This window comes from Zootermopsis nevadensis, unplaced genomic scaffold (genome assembly GCF_977971745.1).
Source record: "Zootermopsis nevadensis isolate Lab colony 2312 unplaced genomic scaffold, Znev_1.0 Znev_ptg000018l, whole genome shotgun sequence".
Classification (NCBI taxonomy): Eukaryota; Metazoa; Arthropoda; class Insecta; order Blattodea; family Termopsidae; genus Zootermopsis; species Zootermopsis nevadensis.
Genome location: NW_028259150.1, coordinates 2,778,214 through 2,801,996, shown reverse-complemented (window position 1 = coordinate 2,801,996; position 23,783 = coordinate 2,778,214). Strand labels below are relative to the sequence as shown.

The 23,783-nt window shown below is 38.4% G+C and overlaps 1 protein-coding gene and 1 long non-coding RNA gene across 4 annotated transcripts in view; one reads left to right on the top strand and one right to left on the bottom strand.

Annotated features, from left to right (window-relative positions):
• The window catches only part of Tob (Transducer of ERBB2), a 69,110-nt gene extending 46,024 nt beyond the window's left edge, over positions 1-23,086 (top strand). Inside the window, exons 1-3 of one of the 3 annotated variants that reach the window (XM_022059956.2) lie at positions 1,829-1,976; positions 13,427-14,541; positions 15,455-23,086. In XM_022059956.2, the coding sequence (XP_021915648.1) occupies positions 13,754-14,541; positions 15,455-15,983 (1,317 nt within the window). In that variant the 5' untranslated portion in view covers positions 1,829-1,976; positions 13,427-13,753 and the 3' untranslated portion in view covers positions 15,984-23,086. Of the gene's footprint in view, positions 1-1,828; positions 1,977-6,572; positions 6,876-13,426; positions 14,542-15,454 lie in introns of those variants that run through there. The other 2 variants (XM_022059955.2, XM_022059954.2) reach the window with 2 other exon arrangements.
• The window catches only part of LOC147873412 (uncharacterized), a 110,485-nt gene that overhangs the window by 59,806 nt on the left and 26,896 nt on the right, over positions 1-23,783 (bottom strand). The window lies entirely within an intron of this gene.

The following is a 23,783-nucleotide window of genomic DNA, read 5'->3' as shown; positions in this document are numbered from 1 at the left end:
ATTAATGAAATCATCAAAGTTGTAGAACCTCATTTCGAAGTTTATATACATGCAAAAGTTACGTGAACTTCATTTCTCTTTCTGAATAAAAATACTCTTCGAATTAGTCTTACGAAATTATAATTGGAGAGGTTTGCCGCTCACACATCAATAACGTCAAATGCCAACGAACTTAATAACAGAAACTCTGAAACCGAGACAAAAGGATAAGAAAGTGTATCAAAAGAGGAAATTAGCTGATCAGAACGGAAAATGAAACGTTGTTCCTAGGCCTTATTACTACTGTTGTGTCATTGATTCACTCATCCATATCCCATCACTTTCCATATCGGAAACCTTACCACTTGTGACGCTCCGTCGACCGTCACGCATGCCAAAGCACAACGTGCTACTCATCACCACTAAGCAACCATCAGAGTGTCTTCGACCAGCGCGATTATTCGCAAGAGTTCCGTCGTTGCTTCTAAGGATGGCGCATTTTGAAACAGGAAGCAAGTACACAGTCGAAACAACCAAGCAGGATGGTAACTTCTGTATGGAGGTTTCTTAAATCTAATCTCGGAAGGCTTACCAATTATCCTGACCAGAGATTTTCCTCAGTTTCTCCAGGATAATGAGACATTTCCTTAAAATAGATCACGACAGCCACCTTTCAAGTCTTGATCTATTCATCAATTATGATCATAATCTCGTGTCTTTCTATGCACACTGATATTTCGAAAGCGTCGTTTAACAACTCAAAGTATCAGTCGACTTAAAATGAAAAATACTGCTACGCCAAATCGTCTCACGGTCGCCACGCGAAGAATTGCTGAAATGACATTTTGAAAATGAGCTTGGAATAACCTCCAATACGACACTGTTATCGCGTTCCGTTGGCCGTTCTGTCCATACGTTAACATGGCGTACTGGCACAAACATGCACATAACATGGACAGACACATTGGGTAGTTTCTCGCTTTAGAAACCAACAGCATTTCGTCGAAACAATTGTCACTGTTAGGTTCATATTGAGAAATGTATAAGAATATTTGAAGTCTGCAAAGCTCCACTGCCTGGTTGGCAGACTCGAAGTTCAGCTTGCCAGACCCTTCTGTGTGCCAACGATTTTATGGGGTATTCTGAAACAGGAACACCCGTCCATCCTCTGGTCGCGCTGCCAAATTCCCCAGTAACGTCACACACGTAGCAGTATTATTCAGAGTTATGAGGACCTCACAGAGGTTAAGATGTCAAATTTTGCCCTCTGGGGTGAGACGCCGTGTGATATTGTGGGTGATTACTAACGTTCGAGAGAACGTATCGCCTTTATCTTCAGCGTGAGTGGTATCGCCATTACATATCGATTTCCTTCCATTTTCTTATCCGATTCATCACGGTATTCACCGGTACATTGGAGCGGAGAGGATTTTTAAATAAGGGCAAATGAAATTGTAAAATTTTCTCTATGCCTCTTTTCATTACTTTTAAATTTATTTCCTTCTTACAGAGAAAATATTAATATTAATTTATGCTTTTTACAGTTAGGATGGAATGTAACCAAATTATATCTTTGAGTAATTCTCATTGTGTTAGCTTTTATAGGAACACCTGCGTGTACAACAATGTAGTAAGTATTGGAATTTCTAAACCACACCTGCAACAATATTGACTGAGCATGCCGTAAGGCTCATTTCTCATTTCTTATGCATGCAGTATAATAGACTGAATAAACCGTATTGCACTCCATTCCTTTACTAATTGTTAGGTCATAGTTTCCTTCGGCATTGTCGCATTAGTATATATATTGGCGTCAACAATTCGCAAATCAATCGACAAAGAGCTGAGCTGTGAATCGCTTATAGGAGAAGTGTGTTGCAGACGAGATACTTTTGTGCTTTTAAAAGTCTTTCATAATAACCAAAGTACTTACTTATCTTCTGTGAATTACTAAGAAATTCTTGACACTTTATTTTGCCGGTGGAAGAAAGAGTGAGGTAAGGGCATCCTATTTATTATTATTATTGCTTACAACATTGCAGCAAATAACGTATGTAAATTTTTGGACGTATTTGGCATAAAAATTGTTTCTTTTGAGGGAACTTTCTCATTAAGAGAGATGATCTAGATAGCGGCCTAGATTGGATCTAGCTTCGTTATTTGTTTAAATTTAATTATTGCTTTTATTTTATTTTTTTGTATTTTAGTATTTTTAGTGTTTTACATATATATTAGTGTTTGGTAGTTATTTGTTCGCTTCAATGTAGTGTGCGCCGGCCTTACTTCCACCGCTTAGAAGCGGATGTCCACTTCCGGTCTAAACATGTGCCAAAATCCTTTAGGAATGAATGTGAAATAAAAATGTTAATAAAGTGACATAAAAGGCTCGTAACCTAATGAAGAGTACAGATTAAATTTACAAAATTAATTATGAAAACTAAACTAAAGTCGGATGCCCTACAATTCCTATATGGAGGAAACAATAATTGTTACGTCATAGTTTTCGTCGGCATTGTTGTATTGGTATATATTGTCGTCAACAATCGGAAAGAACAGCTATGAATAGCTTGTAAAAGTATTGCGTGGTAGACGAGATACTTTTGTGCTGTTAAAAACCTTTCAGAATAACCCAAGTACTTATCTTATATAAGAAATATTAAGAAATTTCTGGCACTGTCCTCCAGTCCTCCATTTTATTTTATTCTTTATTAAATTGTTTATAGCCAGTAGACATTTAGGTCTCTTATTTTTGAGAAGAGGGTTGGGTTCCTTTTTGTTATTATCTTATCTAGACTTTTTACCCCAATATTTGGCTACCATGGTCAAGCTGGTGCCATTTATTTTGAACCTGTCCCTCATACTAAACTACTGAAAAAGCTCGGTGCTTACAGACTTTCTGATGGTTATGTAAACTGGTTTCGTAGTCACTTAACCAACAGACAATCTCAGGTTCGTGTTCCTGTAACTTTTCCATCTCCTTTTGTAGTGCTCTCTGGCGTTCCACAGGGATACCGCACCATTACTTTGACGCGCTGCTGTCACGCGCGTGCGCGGTGGCGCGATTTTTAAATGTGCTTTCGAATTTTGAGCATTTTTTTTTCGCTCCCTTGCACAGCGTATCAGCAGCTAAAATTTTATAGACAATCATTACTAGATGGGCTCTGTAGACGAGAAAAATTTCAGATGAGGTGTCGACATGACCAACCTTGTGAAAAGAGAAGTAAGAAATATCAGACATAGTTAGACAGTCTTTCTGGTTGGAAATACAAAAATGGGCACATCGCTAATAGAGTTCCGTTTCGTGCATACTAATGAGAAAGCAGTGGAAATGTTATCCTTGTTTGATTTTTGTTAAATACAATTACTGAGTAGTAATAATTACTGGATCATTATTAATTTGGCATGACATTTAAATAAACTGTCCTCTTGTTAGTGCAATCTGAGATTCTCATGGCGGTGTGTGTGAAGATTGTCGTCTTCTAGGTTTCAGCGCCGTGTAGTCTGGTAGAAGTCCTGCTAGCAAAGACTACTGAAACGATGGTAGATTAGAAAAAGCGAACGCGGGCCCAGTTCTTGAAAATCCTGAAATCAACTCCTACCAGATAGAAATTCTGAAAGATTCCTCGTTTCCTTTTTTCTCTCCATGACTTCTAGGGTTAAATGAACAGTTTTAGGCTGCAGTAAAGAATGTTACATGCCAACAAGGCGTATAGGGGCACGGAGTTAAAACGCCGATACTCGAAACTCTTTCATAAGTATATAAATTACCTCTAGTCCTGGTCCAATGAATATTGCTGAGACTGAGTGCACAGTCAATCGTTAAAAGTCCGATATTTACATGACTGGCTCAACACAATTCACATTCGGAATAAACGTTTTGTGTACAGTGGCACATTACACCCACTTACACTGCAAGTCTTTTACAGGGCCATAAACCCATTTATAAAATGTTTCAAAGGTTTAGCTGAGACAAGCTCGTAAATGGTTTCAAGAGGTCTCCACGTGTTGGCGTTAAACTCTTTATTAATGATACCTGCGAATAACTATCTCGGACGAACGAATATAATTAATGTGTACCATGAATAATTGCCTTTCGATGCGGAAAGTTGCGCCAGCTCTGTTCCAAGAGAAGTACAGACTGCACATCTAATTCAATGCGGAACATTATCATTTAACCGTGACAACCCGGTTGTCTTGATTTATTTAACGACGCTTTATCAGCATCTTGTTTTACGACGTCGAACATTAGGAAGAATGTGTCGAAATCGTGCTGTCGTAGTCTGTTTAAGGTATTGTTCATCATGTGCCTGAAGGACACTAGAAAACTCACGAAAACAGTTCGATAACTAGTACCCTCAAATTTGTTTCAGTATTATCTTCCCAACCGCGCCTTTGCCAAGAGGCGGTCGTGGAGGTTCCCCCATTAAAGTGAGAAAAGGCGTGTGAATAATATATTTGTATTTAATTTATGAAAATTGACTCCGTGTTTTTACAAATTTTGTAGTCTGTTTCATACACTTTATGTCTATGAGCAGACGTTGTCAGTGTTACCATATTGCATTGTTCTTTGTGACATCAGGTTCCTTTAATTTAATACTGACTGAGAAATAGAACCGCCTTGCATCGAAAACGTTCGGTTAGTATTTAATTAAACTGGAATGGCATTCGTGAGCAATCAGTATGTGTACCGTAAGCATATGGTTCCTTTAGTGTGTGTGTGTGCGTGCGTGCGTTCGTGCAGCTTGGTCGCGAAAGTGGGTGGATACTAGATAGCGCCACGAGAGAGGGCTCCAACATCGATTTCCGATAAATTCATCCCCGTCATGACCGCCCACACTCGAGGAGGAGAGAGAGAGAGAGGGAGTCGTCGGCGAGATAAATACGTGTTGGAGGCAGATATATCGGTTCATATGAGATGAACAAGATAAAATTAGACTTTCGTGTATTTGGAAATACATATAAGCTATTCGTTCCCTTTAGCATGCAGAACATTTTATTAACCCTTTGCAGCCGAATCTCGTCTAAATAACATTTAAGAATCTAGCCTCTATAGCGAAGTAAGCATAACTCTTCACCATTACAAAGATCAACTCGTTGCTGTTTGATGAAATGATTGCTGTGAATAATATCTATCCATCCTATTTCATTATTAATTGTATTAATAGAAGTTTCACAAGGAAATGCTCATTCCTGCATTTGAGATCATCCACTTATTTCAATTTCTCACTTTCCGTACATAAAATCCAGCACATTCTTCACCGCGACGAGTGTGATTTGGTGGTTTTCTTCTGGGACGTATCAACGTGTAGTCTGGTAGGTATTGAGCGACGTTTCAGTAGCAGAAACATCAGTAAGTACGTACCTGCCAGACTACACGGTGCTACGCCCCAGAAGACAGCCATCTATCTCATACCATAACATTATGTATATTCTTTATTCTCAGAATGAGAAACACATTTGTGAGTCGGATTTTATAAAAAAAAAAGTAGAAATCTCATTTATTGCGGGTCTACTTCCATAACTTTTAATTCCACAATATATTTACTTAGTATCAGAGAAAACTCATATTTCACATTTTCAAGTAAACGCACGAATCTGTAATTTCAATTTGTATGTTGAGATATGTAATTCACGTAAATGGACCTATGTCTTAAACATACCCATAATAAATGTTCGCACACGTATTTAATGAAATTGTATACTCATAATTATTTTCGATAGCTGAAAATTTGCATATATATACCATATGTGTCCTACGTAGTTCAACTCATCACCAGGTTTAAACGTTCGTGGTTCTCTTGCATTCTCATTGTCACAAATTCCTATTTTGAAACTATTATTCAACTATGAGTCGCATTTTATCATCTAAAGCACACAGTACACCTTCATCGCATACATTATTATTAATTTCTAACTCTGTGTTTTAAAACCTTAGCTTTTTCATTTTATACTAATAAAGTTAATAAACTCTGTATTAAGAAGTGTGGCCGCGTGGTCTGAGGCGCGGGGCCGTGGGTTCGAATCCCACTCAAGCCATGGATGTTTGTTTGCGTTTTTTTGTGTTGTGCTGTCCTGTGTACAGGTAGAGGCCTTGCGACGACCGATCCCTCGTCCAAGGAGTCCTACCAAAATGCCTATAGATCGAGCCAACGAAAAGTTGGGACTCGCAGTGCTCAGGCACTTGAAGAACGGGTCGTTCCCAGGATCCCAATATTAAGAAGTGATAATTACAGTACAGGCTACATCAAATGAGATAATTTCCAAACCTTTTATTTAAAATCTCGTTTTCTTTTATAAAATATCGTCCATATTGCACTTTCGGATTATTAATTCGTTAAAATTAAAATTTGAAGTCTAACAAAACTGAAGTCAATCGTATAATTATGGTATATCTGTTTCGTGGTGTGGGAATTTTAGGAAAACTATGCTATGGCAGTCACTGAAGTACGAAGCAGCTTTTGCAATATTCCGATACAGCAGAGCGTACCTAGCGCCTGTCGCTCGCTAGCTCGCTCTCGTTCTGTCTTCCTGCAGAACGGAAGATCTGTAGTCAGTCGGTCTGTAGGTTAGTCAGTCGTGTGGCTGCCAAGCCCGCAGACGTGTGGTGGTCCATCTAGGTCGGTGATAAGAACCACTAACTTTTGGAGGTTGTTACATTCGAGAGTCTGTCTTAGCTTCTGTGCCTTCTCCTAACAGCTGTTACGCGTAACGACGTGTTATGCTACTGTGATTTCGTCTCTGTGCTAACAAACGTAAAACAAAGGCACGATTTATTACAGAGATCAAGAATTTATCTCTGGCTTCGTTCATTCGAAACAATTTAACTGTCATATGTGCACCCTCGCTAATAAATAATCACTTCAACGTTCGTCTTTAACGGTGTTTAAAGCGAGCAGGTAAGACTTTTATAGTGAAATATGCCAATATTATGTGTTTAAATGTGCTCAGAGGCCGTTACTTACACGGGCTTCAGACAGTAACAGCTGTTAATTATTTATTATTTTAAAAAATTGTTGTTTTGTTAATGATAAATAATAAATTGTGTTAAATTTAAGATGAACAATGAAATACTGCTTACTTCGTTTCCAAGTGTCTATAAAACGCTCTATAAAATATCAATCTCAGAATTAAATTAGTGTAATGCAGTTTCTGAGGCCTTTACAGTGATTATTAACGTTAAAATCACTGCAGATTAACCAGTTTTTTGTGTACGTGAACTTGAATGGTTTTTCTATATTACCCAACATGTAGCGAATTGAACTCTATGTTTCCCGATTGATTGCATAGTTCCTGACGAACAAGACTGCACTGTTTCTATGAAATTGTTGGGGCAATAATGGGTCTAAGGGTGTTTGTAAATCTTGAGTTCTGGCGACTAGATACGAACTGTGACTTACTTTAAAGGCACATTCTGGCTTCAGTTTCTACAAACTCAGATATACGGGCGGCAAAGGTAGGTCCTCCAACTACAACTGTTTTGTTGTCGGTGATGTAAAACTAGCAATAATGGAAATTAAATGTCAGGAAAATTTGGCATTCAAGCCGATGTCCCCAGGAAAGTGGTCAAGTGGAACGCAAAATGTATTGCAGAAGACTGCAAATTATCCGGGGTGGGGGGGAGTGGCCGAAATTCCGGAGTCTATCTCGTTTAAACAAAAATTAAAAATTAATTTAGAAAATATGTTGTAAAAGTTATAACGTTTAAAATTAAAGGAATAAATACAACAGTGGCATGATTTAACGTATTAACATAAGTCAATTGTTGCTAAAACCGACGTATATGACAATAGAACGTTCTTACTATATGTTGGAATTCTTTTTTGTTTAAAAAAGGTGTAATTTACTGGGTTAAATTTACAAATTTAAGTGGTGCGTGTTTGTAAAGAAACTTGAGTATTTGTTACATATGCGTGTATTTCTTTCATTTTTTGCCGATTATCCTGAGTTTAGATTATCCGGAAAAATATATTTCCCAACCAACTCGGATAATCAGGAGTTTACTATATTTTAAACAATCGTTCTGGGAAACATAATAATGACTTTGTTCTTACATGAGGAAGCTTTTCATTATTTAGTGCCATTTGTTATAACATTACTGCTGATGAGCGAAATGTGTCAGGATGATAACGAAGCCCTAAACCACATTCTGAATGGAGTGACTCAGAAGTCCTTGTTCTGACAATTTGTAGTCCTCACTGCGGTCGATTTGGTCAGGTGCACACACTATAATTTGCAGTTAAACAGTGGGGAGACTAACACAGTTTTAAAATTGATAAGAAAATTATTACAGACACTGTCTACAGGTTGGAGTTTGCAACAACAGGATAAACCAGATTCCCTTACAACACAAATCATAGCCGACAGCCTACTGCATTTTATTTCCTACAGGGCGTTGTCTCCAGACCCCAGTAACTTTCATATGTCACCAGTAGCCAAGAGTATAAACATAAATATGAATTACCTAAACTTAATATATTTCGTAATTAACTCTGAAATTTCTTTCTTTTTAAACGGCAGTGATTTCTGTTATTTACAATCTTTCTCGTAATTTAGTAGCCATAAAAGTTCTGAGGTTAGCCATGCCACATGATACTATTAGTAATCATAATAATAACCAGTAACAATTTTTTATAATAAGAATTGCTTCCTCTGCGAAGTGTTTTACCTTTCTTTAATAAACCTGATTCTTTCTAAGCCATTTTTGCACACATTTGCAACCATCCTACAATTTCCCTTTTAATTCTATCTAATCTTCATAATCGATAATGCTGTAAACACAATCAACCATACGCTTTCTTGATAAAGAGTCTTCAAGTACCGTTATGGAAACCAAATTACAATTCAGACGTTCTTTTAGGTAACTGATAAAGAGAATATACTAGACTGGTACAAACTTAAATTAAATTCGTTCTACACTTTTTAGGGTAGCTGCCCCCAATACGAAATTTCTTCGATAACCATTACGTAGTTTTTAAGAAGCATGTGGGCAGTTGGATGAATATGTATTATTATCTTATTTTATACACTTCTAATGACTGCATGACATATACCTCAAATCAGCTGCAGCGTCTACGTGTCAGAAAGCTGTAATATTTGATATGCTAGAAAACTAAAGCGACCATCTTGCACGTACAATTGCATTAAATGTTGTAACGAAGACCCCTGGATATGAGAATATCAGGAGGGACCGGTGGGACTTCTGCCCGATCAATAAAGAGTAGCCAAAACTGTACCTTGGCACTGACAGCAGAATTTCATGTTTCCAAGTCCAAAACTAGGTCGCAATGCGCCACCAAGGTGGGGTTTTTAGCATTAACATTACGCGACTGGGCCACCGAGATGAATGCAGGCTATTTAAACCAATTTCAAGCAATAGGTGACGACAGAGAGACAGTATCATCAGTTAAGATTTCGTGTTCTGTCTTCCGCGTTTAAATCTGAATTCGAAGGCTGGCTCTCCTGACTTATCCCTGAAGATGGACAGAGTATATTCCTCTGAAACGTTGGTAACAAAATACAAACCCACACGACGCGGTGAGGACGATGACAATGGTGTTCTGGGTTTTGGCGCAGTGCAGACTCGTAGGCAGATGCCAACGTTTCGGAGAAACATACTGCCTCCATCTACAGAACTCCATATTATGAAACAAATTGTCGTATGCAATGGCAGATACGGCAAGCCTACATTAAATTCAGTCAGTGTTTATTAAACGCCGCTATGTCGTCTCAAATACTATTGCACGTCGTTGAAAAAATTGTGGAATTATATGAAATTCAAGACGACCGATTTCCACATTACTTAACGACGCTGTTTCAGCTACAGAGTTATACAGAATTGAAAAGTTATGGTAATTGCACCCTTCGGGGAAGATCACTGCCTGTTTCATTTTAATGGAAATACTCAGGGAAACCAAGAGGAACGTCAGTCGGGTTATCGAGTAACTCAGCCCAGATTCGAACCCGGTATCTATCACATACAAGTCTAGAATCTTGTTGCTACACGATACTAATCGATGGATCGCGAGTTCGAATTCCTCTCGAAGCAATGAAGTACGAGCTTTTCTATGTCGTTCTTGTCTTGGATTGACCCCCACCTGAGCAGTTCTATGGAACACTTAACAGTATTTTTTTAAAAAATGGCGTTTTTATGGAATAGCCTATCATTCTTCAAGTTCAGACCCACGGACGTGTATGAAAACGGCAAATATCCCTTTGAAAACCACGTAGCTTGTTAGATTTCGCCAGTGGTGCTATGATGGCATCGCTCTGATGTACGTCTGTGCGTGTATAACAAGAGAATGGTTGAAAGCATTTTCTTTGAATTTGGTAGGGACGTCAGGTCACTGGAAACTAATCCATAACCATGCTTTTCATATCGTTCATACAATCGGAAATACCAACACGACGAGTGTGATGTGGAAAGATTATCGTCCGAAATTGCTTCATTAGTGAAAGTATCGTGCAGTCATCTGCCAGTAGCCATATGAAATGTCCGTACTCCTAATTAATTATTTGATATAATGCCCACAAAATGTTGTGCCTTTGGAATTTGTGTGTACTCTACTGGGTATGCAGAATGTCCCAAAACATAGGCACTCTGTGAATTAGCGAATCTAGTGTAAGTGTTCAAAATGATCGTATCCAACATTGTTTCATGATCAGAACAATACAAAGTTTCAGACGGATCACACAAAACACATCGACGGACCGCGGCTTGAGAACCCATGGACTAAAATTTTTTTGTCTAGGTGTTATCATCTCGCCCCCCTTGATTTGTTCACCACAATAAGATATTGACAAACGATACAAACTGAGGAACTTCCTTCCAGAAATTTTGATCTTGCGGAACTAATTAGTTGTACACTAACAGCGTTGTCACCTTTACATTCGAAGCTCTCGCTCATAAGAAATACTTCTCACCGATAAATTATAACGAAGTTATTGAAATTTCCTACGAGGCAGGGAGCTCTTCTTACTCATTTTAAGCAATTTTATTCTTATCTCTTAACTGATAGTGCTCACTGTTTGCGTAACATTTTCACCACCGATACGCTCGTGTTTGCTCTACGTACGCGTCACAAGAGAAGTGTGGCACGTTATTAGGGAAGCAAACAATTACATGAAACAAACTATGAAAAAGTTTGGCGAAGTATTTTAATCGAAATGAATCGCAGTCAGGCTTATTCGTCGGTGCCTGGTTCGAATCTCGACAGGATTCCTCTTTCTCTTAAGCCGTCCAGGCAAGTGTCTAAAAGGTAAAAGCAAGACACATCAGACTTTAAAATCGCTTCCTTGTGTTAGTTAGCCTTGGTGTAGTCAACATAATACTAACGTTTTCAGTGGGAATTCCAACTTAATTTTACCGTGACTAGTTTAGCATGTTATTAGAAACCTAACCAATACAAATTAGCCTCGAACTTCTTGGAGCTAATTTTCCTCGAGATCTTCTGCCGTGATGTTACGAGTGTATTCGTGCACGACCGATTATGTGTGAAGTTACCCTTCGTTTTTGTCTCTCTACTCACCAGGTGATTTATACGTATAATGGCATTTAACATCACTCACAAATTATCGAAGTATCTGACAGATTGAAATTCTGGCAAAATAAGTAACTTAGTAGGATTTAAGGCTCTCACATATGAAGATGGCTGTCTTCTGGGCTGTAGCGTCGTGTAGTCTGGTAGAAGTCACTACGACCCAGAAGACATAAGTAAAAGAAAAATTCTTAAATTTTCGTGCGACAAATATTATATTTCTTCACTACGTGTTGAATAATGTCAAGGAATGGTGGCAGAAAATGTGAAAGCGGAAACAGCACGTACTTAACTCTTTATAATAATATGTCATCCGATTGCACATAATAAATACAAGTACAAATAGGACACTTAATTTTTTAGTTAATCTGAAACATCTGCTTGCTCAAAACACGTAATCGATTGAAATTCAAATTACACACATGGTCATAACAAAATAGCGGCATTTTGTTGAAGAAAACATGTAATTTTGCTTTGTTTAGGTCAAAAGGCGAGTAATTAACCAAAATAATTTTGAGATTGACGTAAACTGTTTTCTGGATATTATCCATCGTCCAAGACTAAATAAAATCAATAAAAACTACGACGTTCCGGATATGGGAGTCTATCTCCGTCTCCAGGTAAAATCTCCGAAACGTCGTGGTTTTTATTGATTTTATTTAGTCTTGGACGATGGATAATATAAAGAAAATAGTTTACTTCAACAACGCACCATCGTAACAAAATTTCAGAATTATATTTTGAGATTATTTAAACGTTAACGTATCTAAGATAATTTTAGAATGATCGGCTGATCCCAGCCACTTAAGAAACAACAGAAATACAAGGCCTCTAAGAAGCCTCGTCATAAAAATACTATAGCTACTGTTGCTACCGATTGTTTTAAATTTAACTTGGGATTGAAAGAGAGGGCGTGTTGCAGAAGCTTGGCTTCCCACCAATTCACATTGAGTGGGTTCGGGTTTGAGCAGCTGTGAAGAGAGAGAGAGAGAGAGAGAGAGATAAGATCTATAGCAGAAGACTCGGAGCAAAGAGAAAATTGGTGGGAGAGAAGTGAGAGACACTACGATTTCTGGGGAGAGAAAGAGCATCTTACAGTTAGAAGGTTCCCAGGTAATGCCCGCTTGTCCTTCTAGTAAGGATAAAGCAAAAGTGAAAACGTTAGGGCGATAATTAGTGACAGTTTGCTGGCAGAAACAACGGAAATTTTGAATTGCTTATTATAAAATGCTGAAGCTATAATTTGGAACGTTAAGTAAATATTTTAGCGGCATCGACTGGAAGGGGGGGGGGGTAATTTTGACGAGTTTAACGGGGTAAATTTTGATTAATTTAAATAGGGAGGGCTGCATGAGAAGCATGCAGTGGCAACTTGGAACTTGGGAACCATCTCATCAGTTGCTTAAAGACACAGGAAAACCAAGAAAACTTGTGTGTCGAGATGGCTTGAGCAGCGGTCGTCACATAGCTTCGAATGCACCTTTCCTGTTCATGACGCTTAGGTGGGGGGGGGGGGGGGGCAAGTGCCGTGCGCAATGGAACAGGGCATGGTGTACGTAATATTCGATGATCGTGGCCTATTGAAACGTTTATGGTTGCTATAAGTTACTCAATTACGAAGAGCTTCAAGAATATTATTAATGTACGCTGCTGTCACACATTGGACTTCCCCGGCGATCAATAACTTTACTGACCACGCGTTTGGAATTAAACCTTTCGGCTTCTATCTAATCTCCACCACTGCAGTCGTGGAAAAGATAAGGACAAGCACGACAGACCATGCAGAAAAGGAAATCACAGTGCCCTTTGCAGCACGGATCAGCATGTTGCAACACTAAATACAGAAATACCCCTCTAAGACCTCAGCAGGCCTATTTACAGCAAAACGTAAAAATATAACTCCTTAATTTCAGGTTACGCTGTACTTCAAGTTAGTCTTCTGGACCAAGACTGCCACAGAAGTATCATAGCAGTACGAGAGAAGAGGGTCCAGAGCAGACTACAGAAAAGAGGTTCCCACAACGACCTGCACTCTTAAATCCAGAAGTAGCAGCATCTTTCAGGCATTCGTCTTTATTTCTGCATGTATGTGCGTGTCTGTGTCTGGTATACAAGAGAATCCTCCCAACAAGCTGTGAGCGTTATACCAAAGGTCTATTCCTATCCGACAAGTTGCAGTAAAACGTGCAGTCCAAATTCCAACACACTCGCGTGAAACGTAATCAAAACAAACGTCCAAGATGCATATAGAAGTTCAAGTGGCTCTCAATTTCGTCATCTCATACTTGTACAACAAACTCCCAAGACGGAGGGTAAACATCTTCGGAGAAGAATTGGAGAAAGCACTGAAGGACAAATTCAAGGGTCACTGGTACCCAGAGAAACCTTTCAAAGGGTCGGCATTTCGGTGTCTGAAGACTGGAGACCCGGTAGATCCAGTGCTAGAGCGTGCAGCCCGCGAGAGTGGAGTTCCTATCCAGGATGTGCTGGAGAACTTGCCCCAAGAGCTGGCCGTGTGGGTGGATCCAGGAGAGGTGAGCTACCGCATCGGCGAAAAGGGCGCTGTCAAGGTTCTATTCAGCGAGCTGGCAGACCCACATGATGATTCCTCTGCAGATCGAGAGGTCACTAAAACCTTCAACCCAGAAGCACAGTGCTTCAGACCGATTGAGGCTGTGGGCTCAACGTTAGGAAGCCTTAGTCTCTCCCCAAACAAGTCTTCATCTCCATACTCCGGTGTGTCAACCGGCACAGTCGTAGGTCCAGTCAGAGTGCAGGCAGTGTCTGCTGTGCCCGTATCAGCGGGTGGCGGCCAGGGGGTCGCAGTGACTTCAGGCTCGGGGACAACCACGGCTACCTCCTCAGCGTCGTCGCCTACCCCACTGACGGCTCCCTACAAGGGATCCCCCAGCCCGGTGACGTCTTTCATCCCCCGATCTACAGCACCGCTCACCTTCACTACAGCCACGTTTGCACAGACCAAGTTTGGAAGCACCAAGTTGAAGACCAATACCAAACGAGCCAATAGGTAAGACGCCGAAAAGTTCACATTTAATACGCGTGAAGTGTATTTTAGTCCCCTCTTTTAGAAACAATAACAATATTACGTAGCAGAATAGAAGCAGTCAAAATGCTAGATTTATATAAACTGTCTTTAAATAGCAACGAGCCAAGGAGTCAGTAATAATGTTGAGAATTACGTGTTTTCAAAAATCTTATAATTCTCCATACGTGTTTCTAAATACCATTCTGTGAAGGCACGTTGTGACACGGAGGTAAAGTCCCATCCATACATTCAGCACTTCGACGCCGGGCGCAGGCGAGTTATCTTTTTCAAGTCCTGCCCATATTTAATCATGAGTACCTGTGGGATGCGTGCAACTACGGGTATATTTTCTGCATTTCCGAACAGGTGCTGAAGAATAAATATTTCACTTACAGTTTGTTAAGAGACTGTAAAAACCTTTAATACTTGATTAAACCTCAGTCGTTCTGATTATCAGTACCAAGAAAAATGTATCAGACTCGCCTGGTATTTTGCACAAGAAGCTTGTCTGATTAACTATCGTAGTTTAATTAAGATGCTTCCCCAATTGCTATAACTTAAGAATAATTATCTGAAATTATTAATTAGGAAGGATGTGGAGGGAAATGGCAAAGGCGTATTTTAAAGTCCTTTGCCAGAGTCTACGAACTAAGACATCCCCCCCCCCCAAATCTCAGAACAGCCCGATTCTTGCTTCTTCCTTTCGTCGCACATTATCTCAATAGTCATACTTACAGTCCTAAACACGGTATTGGATGCTAACAGAATATTACTTCATTAAAATACCAGAATTACAAACAAGAGGTCTGTCTGACTTTCCCTTCATTGTTTTCCCTTCGGTCGAGGACGAAGTATTTCCCCGAGCTTTAATGTATTGATACATCGCTGTTTTCAGAATGTCCCCGACAGAGTTCTCCAACTATATCAAGCAGCGCGCGATCCAGCAGCAGATACATCACCACCACCACCACCATCACCACCAAGCAGCGCCGCCGTCCCCCACCGGGCGCTCTCTGTCACCTAACACAGCAGCAGTCACTGCGGGGCAACAGCCCCCAGACCCGACGGGCTACTTCTTTCAACCTGCTGGCCCGTACCATCCACAGTTTCCGCATCGCAATCTCTTCGAGGCAGCCGCAGCTGCTGCTTACATGCCAGAACTGTACCCAGCAGCAGCGACCAAGTTTCCGGGAGCCACCGCTTCGTCCTATCTAGACCCTGCCTCTGTTGGCCACCAGTTCTACAATGGAGCTTCGACCAACGCCAGTAACCAAGGTAGTGTCCAGGTCAACAACAATGCCACGTCCTCGACAGCTCCTCAAGACAACGGCAAGCAACTCCTTGAAGGCCTCAACAACTTCGGCCTGGGCTCCGTGGCTCCTTATCCGCCCAGTCCCTACCAACACCTCCTTGTGGCAAACTAACTACCCGCAACAACCAATGTTTCGGAAGGACTGTGTTTTTAATCCTTTCCTAGAAAGTCAATTCTGCAAACGCCTCCGAACTTCCGAACTACTACGACATTAACATGCCCTCCGACGTATATGTCATAATTACATCCCCTAGCCTTAAATTTTGGTGCATTTATATTCACATTATATCCTCGTGTATTCTTACACCAACCGGCAAACTCAATAAACAGAGAATCTCGCCGATGAAAACCCATAACCTACCGAACCAAAATTCCACATTTTCTTGGGGCAGACTTGCTACTATTCTAAAATAGCGACACGATTAATTACAGAGCAGACGCAATTTACCGCCAAGACCAACCGGCGACCAGACCAGAATATTTACCATAATATCAGCACAAGATTATTGCTGTATTTGAAAAGACTCCAATAGTGAGTTGCAAGGGAGTTTTGTATTATACAGTCGAAACAAGAATCCAGTCGAATCAGCAAGAACAGGGTGGGAAGAGTTAGCAATTACACATCCACGCAGAGGGTAAATCTTTGTTGTTGGTATCTGCATATATGTCATCCTCTTATTTATTTTCGCGTTACGTCATTACCCATAAGCTATTAAATTTTCATTATTTCCAAAGTTTAAACAACCAGTCTTTACTGAAACTTTAGGCCACAGATGTTACTCGCCTGCGTCTGTCTATCCGATAGGCACAGGAACATTTGTTTTTCTGTTCTGAAATTGTTTTTACTGATGCTTGTTTACTGTGCACAACTTTATTAACTGGTCTGCATATTATAAATTAAGTACACTGCGCCAATTATTCGTTTCACTAACGACTTTTATTTGCTGTTTGCCTTTAAAATGTAAGGAAATAATAGAGGAATGTGAACTATCATGGATTATATTGTTATAAAGCTGTAGCAGATGTAATGCCCGTCTGCTGTTATATGTTAATTCTCATTTCACACTGAATAAATTGCAAAAAAGTGGCATAGAAGACTGCAGAGTGCAAACTTACCGACAAAATAAACATCCTCGGTTCCAGTAAAATAATCAAACATAAATGCTCAACAATTAATCCTGGCTATATTAATAGGGATCGTCATCACCAAGTAGATTTCACCTACTGGCATATGCGATGCTTATTCCAGCAAAGCTGCGCGTTGCCCCACACAAATAAAAATAGTTTTGGACAAAATCCGAACGGAATTAAGGTTTTAACAATATTTGTTATCACTTATTATTTCATAACATGGCAATGCAGCGAAACAGCACCAGGCAAATTGGGCATATATAAAACAAATGTATAAAAATCCATTTATTTTTTCACTGGAGTAGGTATATAAAAGTAACGCTATTAATATGTGCGATAATAGACATAATAAAATGTGCATAATTTGTAAATAATACAAAGTACACTAATCATCACGTCTAGTCCCACCTGCACACACTGATATCAGCAACAAGGCCTCGCCTACACCAGGGTAAATGTTGCTGCTCGCGTCTGTTGTTTGCGACAACGAAAAGAAAGTTACAGTTTTCGTTGTGGCATGCATATTCGACGAGGTGCACAGTTTGAGAAAAGTTTCGAAACCCATAATTAGCTAGCGATACGGAAAGTACTTATTAATTTGTCTTTTCTCTCTTCCACATTCATAGGCCTACGGAAATAACACATTCAGACATGATATGAAATTCAGTGCTTTCGCCCTACGAAATGTTAGTCGTATTTCCAGATTTCTCTTGCCCCTCGGTATCTTGAGGGAAGGAATTCAGAAGATTTCGCGAAGCTCGTAGAATTCTTACTGTGCTCCAAGTCTGAAACTATCTTTAAGTAATTCCCTGACGAAATAAAATTCACTAAGTTCCGCGATTCAATTGCACTTAAACCAAAATAGTATCTCCGCGACTTATTATACTCATGTCATCTGAATTTCGTTCCTACGTTTTAAAATGTGTTCATAATTGGGAGGATATGCTGTAAATTGATGAAGGTATAATGCGATCCCCGCATATGAAAATACAGAAACATCTTTGTATTGTTAAACTATGTATAAGATAAAATTTATGTCAGTATAAATGAATCTATAATGCTCTGTAAGTTTCTTGTTTATTCATACAGGCTATGTTTACAAGACAAAACATGTTTAATTGAATAGTGTGATAGATACATTTTTCATTATATTTTACATTTTGGATAATTTTGTAACTTTTTATAGAAACATTTCTTTTGTACTTCAACCATTATTCATACTAAGTATTTCACTAATACTAAGTGGGTATAAAGAAGGGCTAGCCTACAAATACAGAACTGTTCGACATGACCAAGTTTCTCAAATTAAGCCATAATTATACTGAAGCAAGGCATCAGCATTTCAAAACCGAGCTCCTGAAAGCCTCTATTCAATTCACAACTGCGTGGCATAAAATCAAGTGGAACTTCTTTATTGCCACGTGTGAAGACGAAAGGTTCGAAGCGATCCTTCCGAATGTGTGGAGTATCTGGACTTCTGTGTATTAGCAAAATCTGAAGTAATGAAAAGTTTATTAGTTTTGTAGCTATGAGCTGGATACTCCAAAGTTTATAGCTGAAGTTGCTCCACTTTCCAAACAGAGCAGTTTTGCACTTCCTATGTTTTATTTCCCTTCAGGAACAGACAAAGCAAGTTTTCTCATCCCTGACAAAGCTAGGCTGTGTTTAATTACGAAAACTCAAAATATTTTACACTGAAGTTACTTTATCACGGATGCCTGTTCCGTGGTTATGAATACAATTGGAGTTGAACGTTATTTTGAGTTAATTACAAAAATCCGTCTTGTTTATTATTGACGAAGAAGTGCAATTCACATACATTATACAAGATTCGTGTGAAGCTGTTTCAAAATAATTATTTTCCAAAATTTGGACTCTGCTTGCAGTAAACTAATGCTTTATCAACAATTTTTTGCAATACGTGCCGCTTTCAAGTAGTTGATAGGTGAAACTGTCTAATTTATCGACATATGTTATTTTGCGCTATAAACTGGCATTCACAGGAGGATCATGGCAAGACTTTCGTTAAAACTGTATGATGACAGAAGTATGTAGAGAACTTTTACATAGTTACCTTTGTACAAGTGTTTTATATCCCAATGTGCAGTACATACATGCATATTATATGTGTAAATGAAACAAATGCATGCATTTTATGTGTGCGTGTGTATGTAATCTTTACTGTAAATAATTCTATTACAATATCAATTGGTGATTAGTCTATATTTTATTCATATTTTATGAGCTAAAACACGCTACAGGTTTACGTTTACGGCGTCCTAAGATCAGTATTTGTATCGCATAATATAACAGAATATGTACAGAAAAATGTTGCGCGTTCAAAAGAATGGACGCGACATTGTACGGCATACCATGCAGCCAGAATTGTAGGTGCACTTTGCAAATGTAACACAGTGGGTTTGATACATAAAATTAATATAAAGTCAGTAAATACCACTAAAAGTAAGTGCACATACAAACTGGAATATTCCGTTATAGCATGCGGTAAACATTGTAGTTCCACCGTGAAATAAAAATCATGTGTAACATCAGTGACCCATAGGTGATAATTTACAGGTATATTTCAGACTTGTATAAATATTATTAGGTCTTTCTGTACAGAGTTGTTAGGTAGTCCATAGATTTTTCATACTTTGTTTTGATTTTGTTCCTTTATTTTTTCACTGATTATTACTGAATAGATTAATAGTGCTATAGTTATTGTTTTTACCAAAATATATTTTTGTTTAAAATGATATTGTTATGTTTGATGTAATATTTCTTAAACTTTATGGGATGTGGTTTACCTTAAATGATTGCAAGTTTAACAATAAGGAAATGGTAAAAGGTACCTGATATTAGTTATCTTGTGAAAGATGACAGTTGACTGTTGGTTATTGTTACATAATAATGTTAGGAGAAGGGTTGAAGGCAAGGACTGGTACTACAGAGTTTGCCTTTTGTTTGTTAGTCATTTGTACGCTGTTCGTTATTTGGAGGTACAAAATACATTATGGCCGACGATGGCTTAGGCAGGTCGAAAAAGTCGCATTACCTGTGGTGGTTGACTACTCGCCTCCAGAAGTTCCAATTCGACAAATCTACATTAGTGGTTCTTAAACTTCTGGACTGCATAAACCTCATCATTCTCTCATTAAAGAGCCTTGTTTCTCCTTATGTACAGCACTGATGCCTATTATATCAATAGGTGTTCTGCTGCCTTTTTTGTTCATTCTTGATAATAGTTCATCGTGTATTTGCAATTTTTCCTTCCTTTGATCAAAATGTGTTTTAATTTTATCTAGTCTTGATTATTATGCTCGGGACATCTTTTAATATTTATCTTAACGAGCTTTAAGAACCGTTTTTCTAGAAAGATATTTCTAGGTTGGCTATTTCATTCTTCCTTAAATGTTATCTTTGGATTAGTTAACCAGAATTTAAAGTACTGATTCATTATTAAACACGAAGCAATTGTTTTTATGTAAATATTATTGATAATGGCGAATGGAACCGTGTTGACAGTGCTGTGAAGATTATTACATTTATCTTTTTTACCTAACGTGATTTTCCAGTGTCAACATTAAATTCATTATGTCAATATATTTGTAGAGTAGGAATTCACGGTTACCTACAATAGAACGAACTTACTGGAAGTTTCTCGACTATGGAACGGTTTACTGTTGGCCAATCAAAACCTTCGGTCTGCATATGACTGACGCGCGTGTGTGTGTGTGTATGTGTGTGTGTGTGGGTCGTTGAGATCTTAACAGCGATTCAATTGGTTTTGTCAATGAAGAGAAAAATGTTTCCAGAAGAAACAGTTTGAGAGACAACTGAATTTCCCACATTTAATACAACACACTGGCATCATAGTGCATGTAATTTTTCTACGGCAGTTTGCGCAATAAGTGGACCCTGTTAACACAAAGCACCCTCCTCCCTCAGAACTGTAAACGTGTAATTGTGTCACAGGTAGCTTATACAACTGTAAAAGTTTAAAAGGACAAAACCCAATCAACATATTTTTTCATGACTTTATAGTTCGTATACTTAGGCTACATAAATACGTAATGAACATTACATGATTCTTTTATATATATAAACTGACGTTAATAGATATCGAGTAAATTACAGGCGAATATAATTTCTGAATTTGTCGTCATGTTTATTTCTGTACCTCCCTCCAGAAAACGGGTGTTTTTTCTTCCGCGGACAGGTGGAAAATTGCAGCGCAAACCACCCCGCAAATAACGCTTAATTTTGCGACAGAGGTCAGTCGCTAATTATTATTGTAATGTTGCAGTTTAGAAAACTAAGCTTCAACGTTGATTTTTTCACCGTGTTGAACGGTGTGCGACGCTACATTAAGTACATGATAGATAATGAAGTACATGTTATTTTTAGACTTGCTTATAAACAATACAAATATCAATCACTAGCTGTTATTGTTCTCATTTTCTGTGCATACTACTACACGCCACCAGGAGGATTTGTGTGAAGTGGCCAAGCGTGAGGAGGCATTTGCTATCTCTTCAGACAACCTTATTTCTAGAAACATCGTAATTTCAGCTCTTCAGAATGCTGAGATACTTTCGTTTATTTATATTCTTAAAATATCACTTCGATATTATCTAGGTGCGCGCACGTTACGATATGAAACAAGAAAGAAATATTTTCTTTAGGCACTTCCTTATTTTTGTTTTTAGATTGGGGCACTATAGTTTGACAGATTTGGCTAACACTTTAGTAAACGTAGAAGTATCATACTGTAGGATCTCCAAAATTGCTTTGCTTCTCGCACAGTGCTTAGCCACAATGCGCAAACTCCGCTCGTATCACTCCTGAATAGCAACACAATCAGACCTATTACTTGTATGGGTCTAGCTGATACCCCACTACCAATAACATATAGATACTTCTATTCTTCATATTTCATCGTACTTGTTGTTTAAACTTTTAAAAAATACATGTTTTAGGTACTATTTCAATTAAAAGATTGGATAAAACAGATTAATTTTACTCGAGACTTTGTAAAAATTAAAAGGCACGTTTTCTTTCAATAATTCACTGTTACCCTATAATTATTTAATAAAATCCAGAGAGAGAAGAAAGAGCTCAAAATAGTAAAGTTAATTAAATATTTCAAAAGTATTTCTCTCAAAGTACGCTACGAGTTCACACAAGCTAACTCGTTTATCGTGCACACAGAACTGAGCCCAGACAGACAATATAACTTTGTTGGATCGATTAAATGCAGAATTTTGAGACTCTAGGTTTTTTTTATAAAAGAAGAAACCAAGACGCTTTCACGTCTACAAACTGTGATAAAACCAGTGGGGTCTGAGGAATCAACTCTGAAGCACGCCACGTTGTTTCATAGTTGTGTGTCAGCCACAGTTATTAAAACAAAATTCACACAGATTCAAATTATTTCCTGCAAATTTAATAAAAGCATCCCACATATCTTAAAATTATTTAATTTGAAATGAAACAATAGCTGTTGTAACCCCATGTACGTAAACGTGGTGTCAAACGTATATAAGTTTGGAATAGAGTATGAAAAACAATCTTTGCACTAACATAAAAACTATATACTTATACATAAATAAGGGCGGTTTTTGTGATGGATCTTTCCTCTGTTTTACTGTGCTAATTATTTGAAAAGCTTATTAATCTAGAATTATGTCTGTTTGTAAAATGACCCCCCCTGCCAATGATGGTTTTCTTCTCTTCTCCACTGTAGCTTTAGGCTCCACCACGAGTCAACGTGGATGAGGGAATTGGCCTATAACAATGGATGTCCGTAAAGTACCTACAGTATGTACTATACTATACTATACAATACTATGCTATGCTATACTATTACGTGTTTCAGCGGTCATCATGATGGCCAGATATTCATATTATAATATACCTAATATACACTAATATGTAGCGAGGCCGACAGGATCATAGTGAGAACGGAATTTTCCATCCCGTTACAATTATAATATACATGTGTATAATAGTCTATAATTTTTCATATTGTTGTACGAATTTTTAAGTTTATATTAAAATGTTTTGTGCATTCATAAAAAATAATGACTTGTGTCCATAGATCTTCTCTATATGCCAATTCCAATCCTTTCATCCTAGACGAGTAAGCAATTTCACAAGGCCTAATACTCTGTGAGCTAAAATCAAATAGCGCTCAAGATTAACCTTCTGAAAAGAATTATATTAACGAAAGGTATTATATATCATATGTGCCCGATATACAGCCTTCTGGATTATCTGCCAGAGTTTCGAAAAACAGGTATGATGAATATGGTTGTCTTCTGGATTGTTGCAACGGCGCCAAGAACCTACAAGATAGTCAGCCTTCTTCATACACGCTGCCGTGATAAATCTCACCAAGTATGAAGGCGTTAGGAGAAGAATGCATACACAATTTGATGGAGAAACATATTGGAAGAGAGTACTTCTCAAGCAAACGTAGCGTCAGATATCCCACTAATGATTGATTTCATTAAAGAAAATATTGAGTGATATGTACAAATCAGCAATAGTAAGCTAGTTGCGCTTTTAATAAACTGTCATGAAGTTTTTCCAATGAAAGTCTTCATTTTTACTTCACGATCAGCGAGTCGCTAAACAAGTGTGAATGCGGCCCTAGTTCTGGAAAAGGTAGATGACCCATGTAGGAAGAACGGGAAGAATTAAGGAACAAATCAGAACAAGGTCAAGTCAAGTCGTATTCGTAAAATTACCTACTACTGGGATAAGATTTAGGGTCGAC